The 20,102-nt window shown below is 45.8% G+C and overlaps 1 protein-coding gene across 1 annotated transcript in view; it reads left to right on the top strand.

Annotated features, from left to right (window-relative positions):
- Window positions 1-20,102, top strand: part of LOC137525971 (histone H1.3-like) — a 265,301-nt gene that overhangs the window by 187,580 nt on the left and 57,619 nt on the right. Inside the window, exons 17-18 of the mRNA XM_068247181.1 lie at window positions 14,471-14,527; window positions 15,350-15,397. Of these exons, the coding sequence (XP_068103282.1) occupies window positions 14,471-14,527; window positions 15,350-15,397 (105 nt within the window). The remainder of the gene's footprint in view (window positions 1-14,470; window positions 14,528-15,349; window positions 15,398-20,102) is intronic.

The raw sequence follows: 20,102 nt of genomic DNA, 5'->3' as shown, positions 1-20,102 counted from the left end.
CCTCCACTTTATATACAGCAGGGGAAGGCAGAGCCTCTCCTCCTATGATTGGTTGCTAGGGCCTACACTGGGGGCCTCTGATTGGCCCAATGACTTAATTTCCCCAATCACGGATTTCTGATCCGTGCCCATTGCCATGAACACAGCCGTGATCCGCAAAACAACTGCCAAATCCATGAATTGATATTGGACAGCGATCACGGATTCGGATCACGATGTTGGATGATGAAAAAATACTTGTGAATCACGGGTATGTCGTGATCATGAGTTCTATCCGAGCAACACTGGTTGGGAGCTTTACTGCTCCTTTTTTCCAATGATGATATGATACTAATATCAGGTGTAGTGTTTTTTCATCTCATTGAGATTCAGATTGATTGTCACACAGTGTGGTCTTTATTTATATTCTGTGAATATACCATATATGGTTGGTATCATATATCCTTAAGCCTCTCCACTTTTCTGCTACTTTACGGTTAAAATATTGTCCCACAATGTCAGGGTCTTTAAAGGGAACCTTAACTGGCGGGTGTGAAGAAACGCGGAAAAGCCGCCGCTTCTCATGGTGAGGCGGCTGTTTCCGCGTCCAGCATGGTGTCACAACGCGGAAAAACCGCCGCATAGGCAGAGCGGCAGAATCCGCATTGAGAGCTGCGGAATCCGCATTGGAGGCGGCGGACTTGCCGCATGGCAGTGTCCCTGACAAGGGGGGTGAGCGTGGGGAAGCCGCCGCTGGTGTAGTGAGCGGTGTGGCGGCTCCCACGCTCGGTTCGCTGGATACATTGCAAGACAGTACTGCTGTGGCTAGGACTGATAGTCCACCAAGATTCAGAATGACACGCGTGCGCGCAGAGAGGCAGAGCCTATATGGCAGCCAGAAGAAGGTCAGCTGACCAAGCTGGTCAGCTGACAATTCTGTGTCCTCCCATTGGTCCAGCACTTAGGGAGGTGCTGGAGAGTGTCTGTGTATATATACTGCTGGCTGTTCAGTTGCTGGTTGTCTGGCGTTGCGATCACTACGTGGTAGCACGCAGACCTAAGTCAGATCCGAAAGTGTGCCGGGACCAGCTGGAGCTGTAATCCTACACTTAGTTAGTCTGTTGATAGTTTAAAGTACTAGTTTGATTGTGATTATCTGTTATGACCTGTTTGCCTGTCTGACCATTCTTCTGGACTCTGATCTTGTACCTTGCTATTCTGATACTCTGTTGCCGTACCCCGGCTCGCCTTTAGACTCTGCATCTGTTTCCTGATTTTGTACCTTGATAGATCTGATACCCTGTTGCCGAACCCTGCCTGTACTTTAGACTCCGCCTCTGCCTTCTGAATCTGTACCTTATCTGTCCGTGTGTTTACGACTTGGCTTGTCCGACCTCGAGAACCGACCTTATTGTTAGAGGCGGTTCCCAGCCTTGGTGGTGACACTTCCTCCTGAGTGGCACTCTCGGGTTGTCCTTCCTACTCTCGGCCTGACTCCTCCTCCCGGGAGAGTTCTGGTCCAGGGAAGGAAGTAGTGCAGTACTCCTTACTGTACTGAGGCCTAGTCCTCTAAAATTACTGTCGCACCAAACACTCCTACTCTCCTCAGGTGTCCAGAGGTTAGCTTGTATATCTGATTATCAGTGATACTGCAGATCATCAATAATCGGGTATATATCTGTATTGCCAGTGACACTGCAGATCACCGGTAATCAGATCCTCTCTGTGTTACACCGATCGTTACAGTGGGGGAAAAAAAATTCACTTACCTGGGGGCTTTCCCGAGCCTCCTGCAGCCGTCCTGTGCCCGCGCCGGTCCTTCGGGTGCCCTCCGGTCTCCCTCCGCGGCTAAGTTTCGTTTTCGGACGACTGCCAGTCGTCCTCGGGCAAAGCGTCCTCTTCTTCCGCATTCCCCGTCGTAAAGAGCCGTAAAGCGCGTCCGCATGACGCGTTCTGCGCGCCCGGCGGATCGCTTAGAAACAGCCGTATTAGTCTGCAGACAGACTGTACACACGCCGGACTGTCGCTGGAACGCCCACCCAGCGGGAGGTGACGACGGACCCGTCATTGCCTCCAGTCCGGCGTGTGTACAAACCTTAAGGCTTGAATGTGCGGAATGTGCAGGGCTGTTTGTGATTGGATAGAAGTGATACACACCCTCTGCAGGCCCCCTGCACACTCTGTATGACTCACACACTCTGTTTATGTGAGCCTATCACAAGCTGGTTAGTTTGTTTGTAAACACTGCCTAAAACTGTTAATTACAAGCCAGGATTGCAGCAGAGAGTGGCAGAAAATCAGCACAGAGGGGCACAGGAGAAAATAAGGAATAGAATGGTATGCTTTTTAGAGTCAGAATATTAGAGTACAGATTCTCTTTAATGTCCCTTACAAGAGGAGGGAAGCCTTCCTGAGTTATATTGAAGGACCACTATCGCAAAACATTTAAAGAGAAACTGTAAGCATAAAAAAAATCAGAATGGACTCCTAGTGAGTGATTTATGAGTAAAGGAAAAACAGATAAGAGACGGTCAAAAAAAAATCTTCCCATCCTTTCAGCGATGTGCAGTAAAAATGCATGGGATGAACCATTTTTACTCCTGGCAGAGTAACAGTTTTTTCTCTTTATTCCAGCAGTTGTAACTGTTATACAGTGAATGCTCTAAGCACCTTTTTTTTTTAACTGAATGATGTCATCTGTAGGCGCCCAATGCATGTGTGAAGGGAGGTTCAGTTAGAGAACTAGCTGAAAGATGTTAAAAGTGGTTTGTCTGTATATACAAACACAATTGAATGGTTGTTGTAAAGCAGTTTTAGTACAGTAATTGCAGCAGGGTAAATGAATGGAAAAATGGTGGTTTATTGTGATGAACGGGGAACAGAGGAGAAAGCAGAGTAAAAGCAGATCAGATCTGTTTCTGGCGTACCTATAACATTGCCGGCAGGAGATTTGGGCACAGGGTAAAGCCGATAAACGGCTTACCCTGCTCCTGCACAAGTCTCAACAGCATCAATTACTATTCCCCCTCCAGGCCGCCATGGATAGCGGGTAACACTGGCGTAACAATAGGGCCTGCAGCCCCTGCTCCCGCCTGGGGCCCGCTCGGGGCAGTTTTGTGGGGGTTGGAGGGGACGCAGCATGAGGGGAAAGCCATGGCCACATTCGGCGGGGAGGGGGGATGAGTCCCCCTCACCTCGGGGCTCTTCCCTCTGCACTCCCCTCCACTTTAAATTAAAGTCTGGGCAGCGGCGGGCAACAGACAGATACATACCTTCCGTGTGCTCCAGCGTGCGTTCTTGTCGCTAATCTCTGACGCGACTTCCTGTAGAACAGGAAGTCGTATCGGAGACTAGAGAGAGGAACGCACGCTGAAGCGCACGGAAGGTATGTATCTGTCTGCTGCCCGCCGCTGCCCGGTCTCTAATTTAAAGTGGAGGGGAGTGCAGAGGGGAGAGCTCCGATGTGAGGGGGGGACGTCCCCCCTCCCCTCCGAATGTGGCCATGGCTTTCCCCTCATGCTGCATCCCCTCCAACCCCCACAAAACGGCCCTGTGCGGGCCCCGGGGGGGCGCTCAGAAATTCTGCAGGGGGGCCCGGTGGGGCTGCTAAATGGCTATCTGGGGTTTTCTTCGGACAACTGTTGAGCACAAAATGCAAGGCCATCCCTAGCAGGAAGGGTTGCATGGCCACCTAGCTTTTCATCCTTCCCACCCTTGCCCTGAAATCTTCCAGACTTCAAATTGCTGTCCTTTGCTGTGTGTGTTACACCAGCATCATCATCCAGGGGGCACATGATCTTTCTGATTCTGAAGTCTTGAATTGAATCTTGTAAGTGTAACGATTGGTGTCGCAACAAAGACGTCTAATTATGTGTCATCTGCAGAATCACCAATAATACAGACACTATACCTGATTATGTGGTGATCTGCAGTATCACCAATAATACAAGTATAGCTGGCAGAATACAAAGTATGTAGTGCTTGGTGCAACAGTAACAGAATAGTTTAGCTAGACCTCACCAGAGGAGCTGGTGGGCACTGTTGGTACACAGTAACTGAATAGTTTGACTAAACCTCACCAGAGGAGCTGGTGGGTACTATTAGAACACAGTAACTGAATAATATGACAAAACCTCACCAGAGGAGCTGGTGGGTACTATTAGAACACAGTAACTGAATAGTTTCACAAAACCTCACCAGAGAAGCTGGTGGGTACTATTAGAAGAGCACCTCACCAGTGACAAGGGCTCACTGGCGAGTAAACAGGTCAGACAGGCTAGGATCAGCAACACGCGGGCAGGTACAGTACAGAATCGGCAGGCAAGAGAGTAGTAAGATATCAGGCAGGGCTCAGCAACAAAGTCAGATGGGCAGAAGTACAGAAACGATAAGCAAGAGCAGAGTCAGAGGGTAGCCAGAGTCATACACAGAATATCAATATACAGTAATACAATAATCCTAGTCTTGCATGAAATCACTGGTTTCCTCCCAGATCAAAGCACACCGGATACTATCTAAGGTCTGAGCACTAACACGTGAGTATTCGCAATAGCAGACAAGTTGCGAGTGAACAGTGAAGGCTTATAAAGCAGAGGAGACCCCACGGCCGCGCCCACAACAATCAGCCAATCCGGAGCGCCGTGAGTCTCCTCTGGCATTAGCCGATCGGCTGGTCAGCTGACGCGCCTCCTCCCCGCATAAAGGTCCTGTCTCCGCGTGTGCCCGCGCGATACGGCAACCCTATGTGCAAAAGACAAACCTGTCCTCGGTGTACTAGACGCCAGAGGCACGGACGAAGTCCGTGAAGAGGAAGGCAAGGCGGCTGCAGAGACACTCTGCGTGCCCCCAGCCGCCATTACTGCAGATGTTACAGTAAACAGTTTCACCATGTGTCCCACTGCTTTCATCTAGCAAATTAGGCAAATAAGCAAGCTCATTTTTCTCTTGGGTATATCACAATGGTACATGCTAGGCAGGCTTCAGTATGTAGTGCTGTCGGTAGTATAGTGGTGAGCATAGCTGCCCTCCAAGCACTAGACCTAGGTTCAATTCCTGGCCAATGCATGTAAGCTGGCTTTTGACATCCTACAAAGACTGCAAATCCGCACATCACTCATCACACAGCCCTGCACCCGGAATGTGTCTCATATGACTGTCTATAAGCAAGCTTTAGGTTAGCAGGAATGGTTGCATGGCCACCGTGTGTGTGTGTGTGTGTGTGTGTGGTATAGTGGTGAGCATAGCTGGTCTCCACACAGTAGACCTGGGTTCAATTCCTGGCCAAGGTATGTGAGCTTGCTTTTGACATACTAAAAATCCCTGCAAGACCAGAGAGGGAGAGAGAGAGAGGGAGGTGGAGTGTGTGTGGCCTTTTTGCTATTAAACTTGTAATCCAGATCCGGATATCTGGGAGAAATCCACGGGTACCTGCGGGTATCCGGGTCGACCGTGAAACTACCCGCAGATAGCTATTCGGATATCTGCTCAACAAACCGAATCCGACCGGATAGGGTAAAAATGGTCGGATACCCGAGTTACCCGGGTACCCGAGATCTGAATGAGCATCCCTGGCTGCAGGGCCGTACAACTCAGCACACAAGTGATTCCCCCCACCCCTTTTATGCCCACCAATAGAGCTTTCTGTTGGTGGGCTATGATAAACAATATTTATCAGGCACCGTGGGTGCCCAAATTTCCCAGTAATGCCGGTATTTCAGTGGGTGCCTACGGCCGCACAAAAAATTTCCACCGCTAGGTGGAGCCCAAATTTCCCATCACCCTCTCCCCAGGCTAATGCTACATACACACTTGAGATAAAAGTCTTTGGAAAAGGCAAGATCACAGACCAATTTTACCCCCTTCCATGTAGTATGAGAGCATACTCTACACAGTCTATTGAGCTGAACCCCCCATCAGATACATTTTTTTGCAAGATGCAGTACACAAATATGCTGTACACATGCAACAGATCAGTATCTGCAAAAGATCAGTTCCGCAAAAGATCTGATCTGCAGATGATTGTCCGTTAAGGTGTGTATTAGATCTGCATTTATCATAGACTATGAATGCATTTTGCAGGAACTGATCTTTTGCAGGTACTGATCTGTTGCATGAGGACAGCATCTTTGTGTAGTGGGTAAAATTGGTCTGTGATCTTGCCTTTTCCAAGTGTGTACGTAGCATAAGGCTCCTTGCACTCTAAAGGCTTGATTCACTAAACCGTGATAACTCGTTTCACGGCCTCGCTAGCATTTTTGCATGCGTTTCTATGCGCAATCGCAAATTTCCGTGTGCAATCACGAATTTCCATGCGCATTTGCTCGCGGAAACTTGATACAGTCCAGAAACTGTGAGTGCAGTATAAACAGCGCAGGAGATGTGGGCGCAGCTGGTGCCACCATAGGCCCTAATAGGAATTGCAGCTATAGCTATGCTCATTGACAGGGATGCTCATCTGGATCCGGGTAAATCCGGGTATCTGACCATTTTTACCCTATTGAATTTGGCTGTTAACCAAAAGGTTGTTGGTTCAAGCCCACCCAGGGATGGCCTAGCATTTTGTGCTCAACAGTTGTCCCGAAGAAAACCACAGATAGCCATTTAGCAGCCATGACCTATACACAGTCTTTATGGAACAATTGGTTAGTGCAGTTGGCTGTTAGCTGAATGGTTGGTGGTTCAAGCCCACCCAGGGATGGCTTTGTGTTTTGTGAAGGGAACTAATGTACCCTTCTTAAAGTTGAAGATTTTATACAAATGTAAGCAGACTGCAGAGTGGTGCAGCAGGAATGTGCTGCTGGCCCCATAACCCAGAGGTTGATGGATCAAAACCATTCTCTGCTAGGTATGATTTCATTTTTGCCCCTCGCTTTATTGCATGGGCAAAACGGTTTCCATAGCCCTGTAAGAGAAAGTGTAATAAGGGCCCTGCCGTAACATAGATATTACGGTAGCTAAGACTACTCCTGGGCTTTTCTTGTGGTTGAAGAGATAAGTGAACTGTGACACCACACTTAAAAAAAAAAACCACAGCAAACAGCGAAGCTTCCCCATATTGGAGCATTGGATTCAGAGACGGGACAAGGTCCTCCACCACCCAAGGCTGAGACACCGAAGTGCGCCCCTCCATCCCTGCCACCCCAGCTGCCACTCACTGATTGCTTTTAGACTAAGAGGGCCACAGGGCCCACAACCTCCCCAACACCTTAATCTCTAGTTATCTGGCTTGCAGTCACTGCTATGTATCCCCTTTTCTTATTTCTTTCTGCTTCATACACAATTAGTAATGACAGCTGAATGAATTGTGCGCCCCCTAATACACTGCGCCCTGAGGCAGGAGCCTCTCCAGCCTATGCCTCGGCCCGGCCCTGATTGGATTTGCTGTGTTGACTCACCACACAGCCCTGCACCCGACATGTTGTGGTAGGGAAAGTTAGTTAGGCCTGTTTTCTTGTTTCTCTCTCACTGATTTGCTGTGAAAGCACCCCAAATAGCCCTTTTGAGGGCTACTGCATTGTTCTACTGTTTTTTTGTGTGTGCGGCACTCCACAGCCCACAGGCACCCACTACTGCTTACTGCTATTATGTGCCCCATTAAGTGGCAAGCACAGTACCTCTGCAGTGAATTAATTTAGCCTGTATTCTGATAGCAGTTCCTGCTCATCTGCCCACAGTCAGCTTCCTGTGAAGGACGTTTTGGAGTGGAAGAAGCCAATGTCTCAGAGTCACCCCCTTGATCGGCATCTGATAGCTGGCTTGTCTGAACTTTTAGCCCGCCATCTTTTACCATACAAGCTGGTGGAGTCTGAGGCCTTTATTGCGATTGGGACACCGCAGTTGAAGGTACAGGGCAGAAACTTTTTCTCCAAAAAGGCAATCCCCAACCTGTACCATCATGTGGAAAGATGAGTTGTGGCATGTCTGGCAGACTGGCACACAATGTTGGGGCAAGGGTCCATCTGACCACTGATACCTGGTCTGCAAAGCATGGTCAGGGCATGCATATCAATATCACATACTCTACTCATTTGGTAAATCTGTTGACGGCTGCCAAGCAAGGAATGTGTGGCTCTGAAGTGGAGTTAGTGACACTGCTATGACTGGCAGAAGGCAGGCTTGCTGCCACTTCCACCTCTCCTCCTACTCCTCCTCCATCCTAATTGCTATGCTCCTTGGCTGAGTTCTCTTCTGCTCCTGTGGTTTACTCTACTACTACAACAACAACTGCATCCCACCCCCCCCCAGCTCCTTAGGGCCTATACCACATCCCAGGTATGACGGTATCACGCCATCATGGGCCTGACTTGCCAGCAACCTGAGAGTCACACTGGGCAAGCACTCCTGGTTGCTCTGAAAGAACAGGTGGATCAGTGTCTGACCCCACACCAACTGGATATTGGCAAAGTTGTGTGTGACAACGGAAGCAGTCTGTTGGCGGCATTGAATTTGGGCAAGTTAAAGAGACTCTAAAGTCTCATAAAATTCATGTTTTTTTTTTTTAAATGTTTTTAACATCATAGCCCTACCTAAAACGCTGCATCCCTGCGGCTGTAATCTCACTAAATCCCCCCTAACTCCCCCGACTTTCTTCGACGTGGATTTTGCTGCTGTAGGAGGCAGAGCTTTAAGCCACAGCTCTGCCTCCATTCGCATCTATCAGCCGCGGCTCTCAGTGAAGGAAGACTGAGAGGGCCGGGGAGAGGCTGCGATCCACGCTGATAGACATGTGGAGAGGCAGAGCTGCCACTGAAAGCTCTGCCTCTCACGGAAGCGCTGCCCGGATTGCCCCCGGGGAGTTTGGAGGGATTTAGTTAAATTACAGCCGCAGGGATGCTGTGTTTTAGGTAGGGCTATGATGTTAAACACATTTTTAAAATAAAAACATGAATTTTATGAGACTTCAGTCTCTCTTTTACACATGTGCCCTGCATGGCACATGTGTTGAATCTTATTATACAATGCTTTGTGTGTACAGTGCTGCCCATAATTATTCATACCCCTAGCAAATTTTGATTTAAAGTTACTTTTATTCAACCAGCAAGATGTTTTTTTGTCAGGAATTGACATAGGTGTCTTTCAAAAGATAATAAGATGATGTACAAGAGGCATTATTGTGGAAAACAAAACAAAACAAAAACATTTCTCAACTTTTACTTACATTTAAGCAAAAAGTGTCCAGTCCAAAATTATTCATACCTTTCACAAACTGTTACAGTCTGTGGGGAAATCCAAATTTCTATACCATTCCAAATAGTCCAAGCTGTTCTAAAGCATTCTGATTACCCTGATTGATTTGGAACAGCTCTTTTAATCAACTCAACAGATGAAAACAAGCAGCTCTCTGCAGCTGGTTTGTGGACAGTCATAGCTAAGACAAAGGAGCTCAGTGAGGACCTGCGGCTGCGCATTGTGGCTGCTCAAAGGTCAGGAAAGGGCTACAAGGCCATTTCTAAATGTTTTCAAGTTCCAGTGGCTGCAGTGCAAAGTATTATTAAAAAATGCAAGATGTTCTGCACTGTACAAAATCTCAGAGGACGTGTTCGGAACTAGTGCTTGCCAGGAGGATAGTGAGAGAGGTGAAAAATATTCCAAGGATCACCACCAAGGCTATCCTGGTGAATCTGGGCTCTGCTAGTGGCAATGTCTCAAGGCAGACAATCCAACAAACACTGCACACTGCTGGGTTCCATGGATGCAGACCAAGGAGGACGCCACTCCCCCAGATAAGGCACAAAAAAGCTGGCTTGACCCTTGCAAATGCTCATCTGGACAAAGAAGACTTCTGGTCTTCTGTGTTATGGTCAGATGAAAAAAAATGAATTGTTTGGTCACAATCATGGTTCCTTCATTTGGTGTAAAAAAGGAGAAGCCTTCAACCCAAAGAACACCATCCCCACTGTCAAATGTGGTGGGTACCTAATGCTTTGGGGGTGTTTTTCAGCCAATAGACCAGGGAACCTAATCACAGTAAATGGCACAATGGAAAAAAGAGCAATACATGAGGATTCTCAATGACAACATCAGGCAGTCTGCAGAGAAACTTGGCCTTGGGAACCAGTGGATATTTTAGCATGACAATGACCCAAAACACACAGCAAAAGTGGCAAAGAAATGGTTAACAGACAACAACATTAACGTTTTTGGAGTGGTCCATCCAGAGTCATGACTTGAATCCAACTGAGAATCTGTGGAGGGAGCTAAAGATTAGGGTGATGGCAAGAAGACCCTCCAACCTTAAAGATATGGAGCTCATTGCTAAAGATGAATGGGCAAAAATACCTGTGGAGACATGCAAAAAACTTGTCGGCAATTATAGGAAGAAAGCGTTTGATTGCTGTAATAGCCAATAAAGGCTTTTCTATTCATTATTGAGAAGGGTCTGAATAATTTTGGACTGGACACTTTTTGCTGAAATGTAATAAAAGCTTAGAATTTCCTCCCCTACAATAATGCCTCTTGAAAAACATCATCTTATTATATTTTGGGAGACACCTATGGCATTATCCATCAAAAAATTACTTGCTGGTTGAATAAAAGTAACTTTAAGTCAAAATTTGCAAGGTGTATGAATAATTATGGGCAGCACTATAAGTATCTAAGCTTACTGGAGGTCCTCAAGCAGCCCAGGAAGGTGTGTGACTATTTGAGGCATTCCTCCATGGCCAAGGCACGCTTTGCAGATATCCAGCGGCAAAAGAACCTGCCAGGGAGGCGCTTGATTTGCAACAGCACGACTCACTGGAATTCAATGCTCCTCATGTTCGACCGCCTGCTCCAACAAGAAAAATCCATCAACAAGTATCTGTTTGAGAACTAGGACTGGCCGTGAAAAGCTGGGGATTTTTTGCCGCGTTACTGGACGTTCATGCGCAATGCCTGCAGGCACTTTTGTCCTTTTGAGGAGGTGACAAACCTGGTGAGTCGCAGTGAAGGCTCCATCAGCGACCTGATCCCATATGCTTTCTTCCTGGAGAATGCCCTGCAAAGAGTAGTGGATCAGGCTGTAGAGGGGCATGACAAGGAAGAGGAAGAGTTGTGGGCACCATCACCACCACAACTGGCTTTGAGAAGGAGGTGGAATAAAAACTGCAGCAGGCGTCCCAGGGGGCTTGTGGGCACCTTTCGGGTACCCATGGTGTTGTACGTGGCTGGGGGAGGAGGAGACCTTCCATGACATAGTGAGGAAGATGAAGAGGAGATAGCTAGCTCGACATCCATCCTTCTGCAAATGGGGTGTTTCATGCTGTCCTGTCTGTTGAGGGACCCCAGTATAAAAAGGCTCTCAAGGTGAACAACCTGTATTGGGTGGCAATGCTACTAGACCCTCGATATAATCACAAAGTGGCGGAACTGTTACCAAATCAAAATACATCAGAAAGGATTCAGCAGTTGCACAATAGCCTGAAAACTAAGCTGTACACTGCGTTCAAGGGTAATGTCAGCACGACGGAAAAGAGGTGCCAGTAATCCTCCTCCTCCTCCCACGGCCACGCCAGTAAGGACAGGACACTCTTCCCATGTGATGGTGATGTCGGACATGCACAGTTTTTTTAGTCAGATGCATTGCCACAGCCCTTCGGGATCCACCCTCAGAGAACACCTCGCCTGAAAGGTAGCGGATTACCTGGCCTTAGCTGCTGATATAGGCCTCAATTCACTAACCTTAACTCCTGTCTTTAATAACTCTTCTGAGCTGTTTTACAGTTATCACCATGGTGATATAATTGTGATAACTGTAAAACAGCTCAGAAGAGTTATTAAAGACAGGAGTTAAGGTTAGTGAATTGAGGCCATTGTGTATTGCTACAGAAAAAGTGACACCACTTACAAAGGTAGCAATTGAAGGTTATTTTAGATTCCTCCAAAATCAGAGACAAGTAACAAGGTTAACAAGTTTATTGATACAAAATATGATATACAATACCAAGTTATTGGAAAGAAGACAGAGAATAACAACAGAACATAACATAACAAGTAACAGTATTATAAACACATCACATCACCTTGTGTTTCCTAGGTGTCCCGATAAAGGTTGCAGCAACTTCTATCTTTCTTAGAGAGCAACTCTTTCCTCACAATAGTTTAGAAGTTCCTTAGATGGGAAGCGCAGTCAGACTTAGCTAGGTGGCCAGCCCAGCCATGAGTTGAGAGAATTCCACCATCTTGAAATAGCAGCTGGGTTTTATAGCTTTTCATCCTATAGACCAACATGGAGCCCCATGTTAGCCTATGGAGAATGGAAAAACCTTTTAGACAATCAACAACTCCGAACAACTGATAAGGGCTGTAACCACACCAAATGGGCCACATTCCGGTCATCATACTATTAATAGATTTATAGCCCTCCTCTACATGTCTGTCCACCCATCTACACAATTAGATGGTAGCTGTGTGAACGTAAAGAAAAAAAACACAGGGACGCCGGGAGCCCTTATAGTGTATTATCTCAGATAAAAGAGAGAAATAAATGTAAGAATATACTACTCACAAACATAGGTTGCTTAATGAGGCAACCACTCGACTGCGCATGTGGGGAAGTCCCGTCCCCACTCGGTCTTTTATTCGGGTTGGTCGCTGCTCCTTGGAAAAAATTCCTCACTTCCAAAGGTCGTGAAGGCCCCACGTGGTGGGGTGGTAAACCAGGTTAAGTAGCAATAGGAGGCGCCCTTAGTTATTGTACATCTTACTTGTCATATCATTGAATAATAAGAATAGTGATGTTTGCCTACCTTATTCAAAGGAGACTTCCAAATTTGTTAAAGGTTTATATAAATACTTTAATGTGATCAAGCACTTTAGACAACGCGTTTCGCGGTTCAAACCGCTTCCTCAGGTCAAGTAGTGTGCCTTGCCGTAATGAGCAGAGAATCTGGGCACCAAAACCTTTTTTTTGGCGCCCAGATTCTCTGCTCATTACGGCGCCTCCTATTGCTACTTACACAATTAGATATTCACTATGGAATACAGCTACTAGATTTACAACCCTTTTCCACATAATTTAGAAGTTGTACAGTATAATTAAAATCATGCATTATAGCTTATAAAGTATCCCAATGTCCCTTAACTTCATACACTAAGAGGCAATTCGTTCATAAATGAAGAGTCTTAAATCATGGGTCAGATCAGTGCTACATCCCTTATATGCAAGCACTTCATATAATGGTGCTTTTTAAGTAACATATGACTCATAGACCCATCTGTGTTAGTTTCTGACAAATAAATGTTAAAGAAGTCCACCCGACTCAAATGAACCGATATACAGATCTGAATGAAAAGATTCACATACAAGATGGCTTACTTCAGCACCATCAGTACAATATGGTGCATAAAAGCTATAGCACTACATATAGACACTCTTAGGAACGATGAACCACTGGACTACTGGGCGCGCAGGCTTGACCTGTGGCCTGAGCTGTCACAATTAGCTATCAAACTTCTGTCTTGCCCCGCCTTAAGCATCCTGTCAGAAAGGACCTTCAGCGCAGAAGGAGGGATTGTCACTGAGAAGAGAGGAAGCCTAGGTCAAAAAAGTGTTGACTACCTGACCTTTAATAAAATGAATGAGGCATGGATCCCGGAGGGTTACTGCCTGTCGGAGGACTTGTAAATCAGTCCCCACACAGCTCTATTGCCTGTCTGCATGCCGCGTCCCTTCTCCAACACATTACACTACCACCACGTGTACACACTCTGGACATTTTAAAGCAGCCCTTTATTCCACCAATGTATGTATGTACTGTGATTTCTGCCCTTTAGCAATTAAAACCCAACTCTGCGTCAACACCGTAATTTTTGGTGGGACTATGGCATGGATCCCCCTTTTGCATGCCATAGTCCAGGTGTTTGACTCCTTGAAACATATAATCAATCACTTTTGTGGCCATAAAGAGTCCCTGTAGGTTTCTAAACTTGCCTGTCCATTGAAGTCTATGGTTTCCACGGTTCGCACAAACTCATTCGGTGTCCGCGATTCCAAAATTTCATGTTCGTGACATCTCTATTAGGGGATAGTTAATCAGAAGCATAAACAATTGGCTTACGCTAAGTGCTCACCTCGTGATGCAAGGCGATGGATACAGCGACGTCTCCCTGGCGACGAGTGTTCCCCACAATCAATCTTCCTTCATCTTCTGACCGGCGGGTATGCGCAATGTTACACGATGGGTACAACAAGACTTAAAGCTTTAAGGATCATAATCCGCACTTGGCTAAGAAACACTAAGTAATCGCGCAGCTGTACCCATGTCATGAGATCGCATAAATGACCGCTTGTCGCTCAAAAAATCTCTGGTCATTGGGAAACTCATGGGAAGAATCACAAGGTAGACACGGGGCTTTAGAAACTACTTCCATAACATAATACTTACAGATACATACTCTGATTTGTCTAATATGTAAAGTAACACAGAATTCACTAAGGCTCAGTTTTGACACTTTCACCCATTTGTACTTACACTTACAATAAAGTTAAAAATTCTCTCTGTGTTTTCAGATGGCAAATTATCTAGTGGTGAAGGAAACCCCTCTAAGAATGTCCTCAGTAAAAAAGGTAAATCGTGTTGACATTGGACAAATGTTACGAAGCTCGTTCCTGAACCTGAACCTCTGCCCCGATTATGTGCCTCCTCCTTAACCCCAAGTGTCAGGAAGACCTCAGAGACAGACTGCGAATGACAGTGCAGATGGCCAAGGGGTTGGGCAGGTATTTACACCTCATCATCAATAAATTGTATCATGCTGATTGAAGCTGTCTGCTTTAACATATAGCTAACACAGTACAATACTGTACTAGAGAAGCAATGCATATATTAAGGTAAGTTAGTTTAGGAAATAGTTAAGCAGATGGATAGACAATTGGCTTACAGACTACTTCCAGAACATAATATTTACAGATACATACTCTGGTCTAATGTGTAAAGTAACACAGAATTCCACAAGGCTCAGTTTTGACACCTTCACCCATTATTACTAACACCTACGATGAACTTAAAAATTCCCTCTGCATTTTAAGATGGCAAATTACCTAGTGGAGAAGGAAAACCAACTGAAGATGTCTCAAGTATAAAAGGTAAATAGTAACAAAAAGGTTTCAAAGCTCATACCTGAATCTCTGCCCAGGTGCCCAAATTATCTGCCTCTTCCCCAAGGGTCAGGCAGACCTCAGAGACAGACAGCTAGTGACAGGGCAGATGGCCAGATGGATAAACCATTGGCTTACATATTACTTCAAGAACATAATATTTACAGATACATACTCTGATTGGTCTAAGGTTTAAAGTAACACGGATTCCACAAGTCTCAGTTTTGACAACCTCAACTGTCAGTTATTACTTATACTTACAATGAGCTCAAAACTTCTCTCTGTTTTCAGATGTCAATTTACCTAGTGGTAAAGCTAAAGCTGCCTCCAGTAAAAAAGGTAATACCATTAAATTAATTATAGTCAGGTTTTTAGACCCTGCAAATAGGCTTTGAATTGTGTGTGTGTGTATGTGTGTGTGTATATATATATATATATATATATATATATAACGGCAGTATTTGTATAGTATTTGTATAGCGCCTTTCTCCTGTCAGACTCAAGGCGCTTGCAAAGGCAGCCACTAGAGCGCACTCAGTAGGCAGTAGCAGTGTTAGGGAGTCTTGCCCAATGAACTCCTTACTGAATTACTGGCTTACTGAACAGGCAGAGCCAAGATTCGAACCCTGGTCTCCCGTGTCAGAGGCAGAGCCCTTAACCAGTACACCATCCAGCCACCACACATATATATATATATATATATATATACTAGCTGATGACCTGGCGTTGCTCGGGTATGTAGTTGGCTGGTGTTGGCTCCACCCACTTTTTCTAACTCACAAACACTCAATGATAAAGTTTGTGAGCTTTGGGATACTTGGCATCAACAATCTGTATCTTTCCATTGAAATGAAATGAATCTGGCTGTTTGTGGCTCCACCCCCTTTTCTGAATTTGAACCCCAGTCATTCAATATCCAACTGTACCAGGTTTGAGGCTTGTGCCATTAAAGTGAACCTTAAGTCACCCCCAAAAAAAGAGTTTTACTCACCTGGGGCTTCCCTCAGCCCCCTGCAGCTGATCGGTGCCCTCACCGTGTCTCTCCGATCCTCCCGTCCCCGCCGACGGCTACTTCCGGTTTCGCCGTCCCAGCCACAATATCGCCCCCTATACTCTGCGTTAACACCGTAATTTTTGGTGGGACTATGGCATGGATCCCCCTTTTGCATGCCATAGTCCAGGTGTTAGACCCCTTGAAACACATTTTCCATCACTTTTGTGGCCAGAAGTTTTTTTGTCAGGAAATGACAATTTCTCAACTTTTACTAACATTTGAGCAAAAAGTGTTCAGTCCAAAATTATTCATACCTTTCACAAACTGTTACAGTCTGTGGGAAAATCAAAAGTTCTATACCATTTCAAATAGTCCAAGCTGTTCTAAAGCATTCTGATTACCCTGATTAATTTGGAACAGCTGTTTTAATCAACTCAACAGATGAAAACAAGCAGCTCTCTGTAGCTGGTTTGTGGACAGTCATAGCTAAGACAAAGGAGCTTAGTGAGGACCTGTGGTTGCCCATTGTGGCTGCTCAAGTGTCAGGAAAGGGCTACAAGGCCATTTCTAAATGTTTTCAGTTTCCAGTGACTACAGTGCAAAGTATTATTAAAAAAAAGAAGATGTTCTGCTCTGTACAAAATCTCAGAGGACGTGGTCGGAACTAGTGCTGGCCAGGAGGATAGTGTGAGAGGTGAAAAATATTCCAAGGATCACCACCAAGGCCATCCTGGTGAATCTGGGCTCTGCTAGTGGCAATGTCTCAAGGCAGACAATCCAACAAACACTGCACACTGCTGGGTTCCACGGATGCAGACCAAGGAGGACGCCGCTCCCCTAGACAAAAAAGCTTGCTTGACCTTTACAAATGCTCATCTGGACAAAGAAGAAAACTTCTGGTATTCTGTGTTATGGTCAAATGAAAAAAAATTGAATTGTTTGGTCACAATTATGTTTTCTTCATAAAAAAGGAGAAGCCTTCAACCCAAAGAACACCATCCCCACTGTCAAATGTGGTTGGTACCTAATGCTTTGGGGGTGTTTTTCAGCCACTAGACCAGGGAACCTAATCACAGTTAACGGCACAATGGAAAAAAGAGCAATACATGAGGATTCTCAATGACAACATCAGGCAGTCCGCAGAGAAACCTGGCCTTAGGCACCAGTGGACATTTTAGCATGACAATGACCTAAAACACACAGCAAAAGTGGCAAAGAAATGGTTCGCAGACAACAACATTAACGTTTTGGAGTGGTCCATCCAGAATCATGACTTGAATCCAACTGAGAATCTGTGGAGGGAGCTGAAGATCAGGGTGATGGCAAGAAGACCCTCCAACCTTAAAGATTTGGAGCTCATTGCTAAAGATGAGTGGGCAAAAATACCTGTGGAGACATGCAAAAAACTTGTCTGCAATTATAGGAAGGAAGCTTTTGATTGTGTAATCCTACTAATATAATAAATGGGAAAGTTTGGATGTTTGGATGTTTGTTACTGGATCACGCAAAAACGGCTGAATGGATTTGAATGAAATTTGGCACACACATAGTACATTACCTGGAATAAAGTATAGGATATTTTTTATTCCCATAACCAAAAAGGGGGCGGAGTCAAATACAAATTTCACTGGAAAATGTAAACTGCAGCCATACTTACACTGTTACACTGGAGGTGTGTTTAGCTTCTAAGGGTACAATGGTTAATTTGGATATATTCAGCAGTGATGCACTGGGAGACATCTCAAGCTCGCTCCAACCTGAATTATCGCAAATTCTTTCTGTTTTAAGAATGCAAACTTTTGTTTTTCTTAACGTCTTAGTAATGGGGCTTTAAGGACCATTGTAGTCCCTTACACACTCCAATGAGTTTTGGGTCACCATGAGCTCGCTGGTTAGTCTGTACCTCTCGGTGTTACAAGCCCTACTGCATAGAGCCAAATTAATCCATGCCATGCACTGATGAGGATCAAATAATATGCATGTTTGATTATTATGGCTCTGTACAAATTAACAAACTGACATATCATTTCATTCCAGTGGTTCTGGAGGTGTGTTTATCTTCTAAGGGTAACAATCATTAATTTGCATATATTCAACAGTGATGCACTGGGAGACATCTCAAGCTCACTCCAAACTGAATTATTGCAAATTCTTTCTGTTTTAAGAAAGAAAACTTTTGTTTTTCTTACAATGTTAATGGTAGGGTTCTCAAAATTTGCACAGTTGGTCGTTGGGTGACTAGGTGTGAGAAAACGCGGAAGAGCCGCCGCAAGTACTCAGAGTGAGGCGGCTGATTCCGCGTCTAGCATGGCATCTGGAGTGTTTAGGCACGCATCCACTAGCGGGACGGAACGCGAAGAAACCGTCGCATGCCCAGCGGTCAAAGCGGCGGAATCCGCGTCCGACGCGGCAGTCGGTACGCATAGGCCTACTACTGACACAGTAGCTGAGCGCGGGGAAACCGCCGCATGCTCGGTTGGCGGTGCGGCTGGCCCCGCGCTCGAACAGGCTGATACATTGCAAAACATGTGTAGTGTGGCTGGGACTGATAGTCCACACAGGTTCAGAAGGACGCGTGCACGCACTGAGAGGCAGAGCTTATATGACACTCAGAGGAGAGTCAGCTGACCAGGCCGGTCAGCTGACAAATCCATCTGTTCTCATTGGTCCAGCACTTAGGGGAGGCGCTGGGAAGCGTTTTGGTATATATACTGGGTGCTGGTCATTTCTCTGGTGTCTGGCGTTGCGATCCCTACGTGGTAGCACTCAGACCTTGTCAGTATCTGTGTTGATTAGACCAGTTTCCAAGGTGTTGATGGCCAAGGATCTCACACCTTAGTCTAGGAAGTCTGTTATTATCTGTATTATATTCTAGATCAGTTTCCAAGGTGTTGACGACCAAGGAACTCACACCTTAGCTTGGGCATTGTTGATTATTTGTTATGACCTTCTGCTTTCCTGACCATTCTTCTGATCTCAGATTTTGTACCTTTGTCATTCTGATACTCTGTTGCCAAAACTCGGCTAGTCTCTGGATTCCGCATCTGCCTCCTGTCTCTGTACTTTATCTGTCCGTGTGTTAACGACCTGGCTTGTCCGACCTCGAGAACTATCTCTCCTGTTAGGAGATAGCTCTCAGATCTGTCAGTGACACTTCTCCATTGGTGTCACTCACGTTCTGTCCTTCCCACTCTCTGTCTGACTCCTCCCCGTGGAGAGTCCAGACTACGGAAGGAACCAGTTGCCGAGCAGTATTCCTATCTGCTCTTGCACCTGTCTTCCAGGTGCGGTCCTCAAAGTATTACTGTTGCACCAAAACACTCTTATCACTCAGGTGTCCAGAGGTTAGAGATATATCTGATTATCGGTGATACTGCAGATCATCAATAATCTGGTATATATCTGCATTCTCGGTGATACTGCAGATCACCGGTAATCAGATCCTCTCTGTGTTACACCGATCGTTACAGAACGCCAGACTGAAAAACAAATGGACGCACACACTGACCGTCTGGGCACACTTGCCACTTCGGTGGATAACATCAACCAAGTGCTGGGTAGTCACAAGACGATGATTGATGCCTTGTCTGGTTCTTTACAAACCCTCCAGATGGCTGTGAATGAGGTGCAATCCCCTCCTAGCGCAGACATACGTATGCCTGTACCTGAGAAATTTTCTGGTCACAGATCTGACTTTCGAAATTTCAGAAGTAGAGTGTTATCATACTTTGAGTTGAGACCTAGATCTTCAGGAACTATGGCCCAAAGGGTCACATTTATTAAGACCTTGTTATCAGGTGATTCCCAAACTTGGGCATACAGTCTACCCGCCGGAGATTTAGCTTTAACCTCGGTAGATGAATTTTTTAAAGCCATGGCGATAATTTACGACGATCCAGACATTGCCTCGACTTCTGAGCGGAAGCTCAAGATGTTACGTCAAGGCAAGAGTCCAGTCGAGGATTATGCTGCAGAATTTAGAAGGTGGTCAGTTTCAGCCAGGTGGGACACCTATGCCCTTTTAGATTGTTTTTTATCAGGGTTATCAGA

This window comes from Hyperolius riggenbachi, chromosome 7 (genome assembly GCF_040937935.1).
Source record: "Hyperolius riggenbachi isolate aHypRig1 chromosome 7, aHypRig1.pri, whole genome shotgun sequence".
NCBI lineage: Eukaryota > Metazoa > Chordata > Amphibia > Anura > Hyperoliidae > Hyperolius > Hyperolius riggenbachi.
The sequence above is the reverse complement of the archived record's forward strand: the minus strand, read 5'-3'. Positions and strand labels throughout refer to the sequence as shown.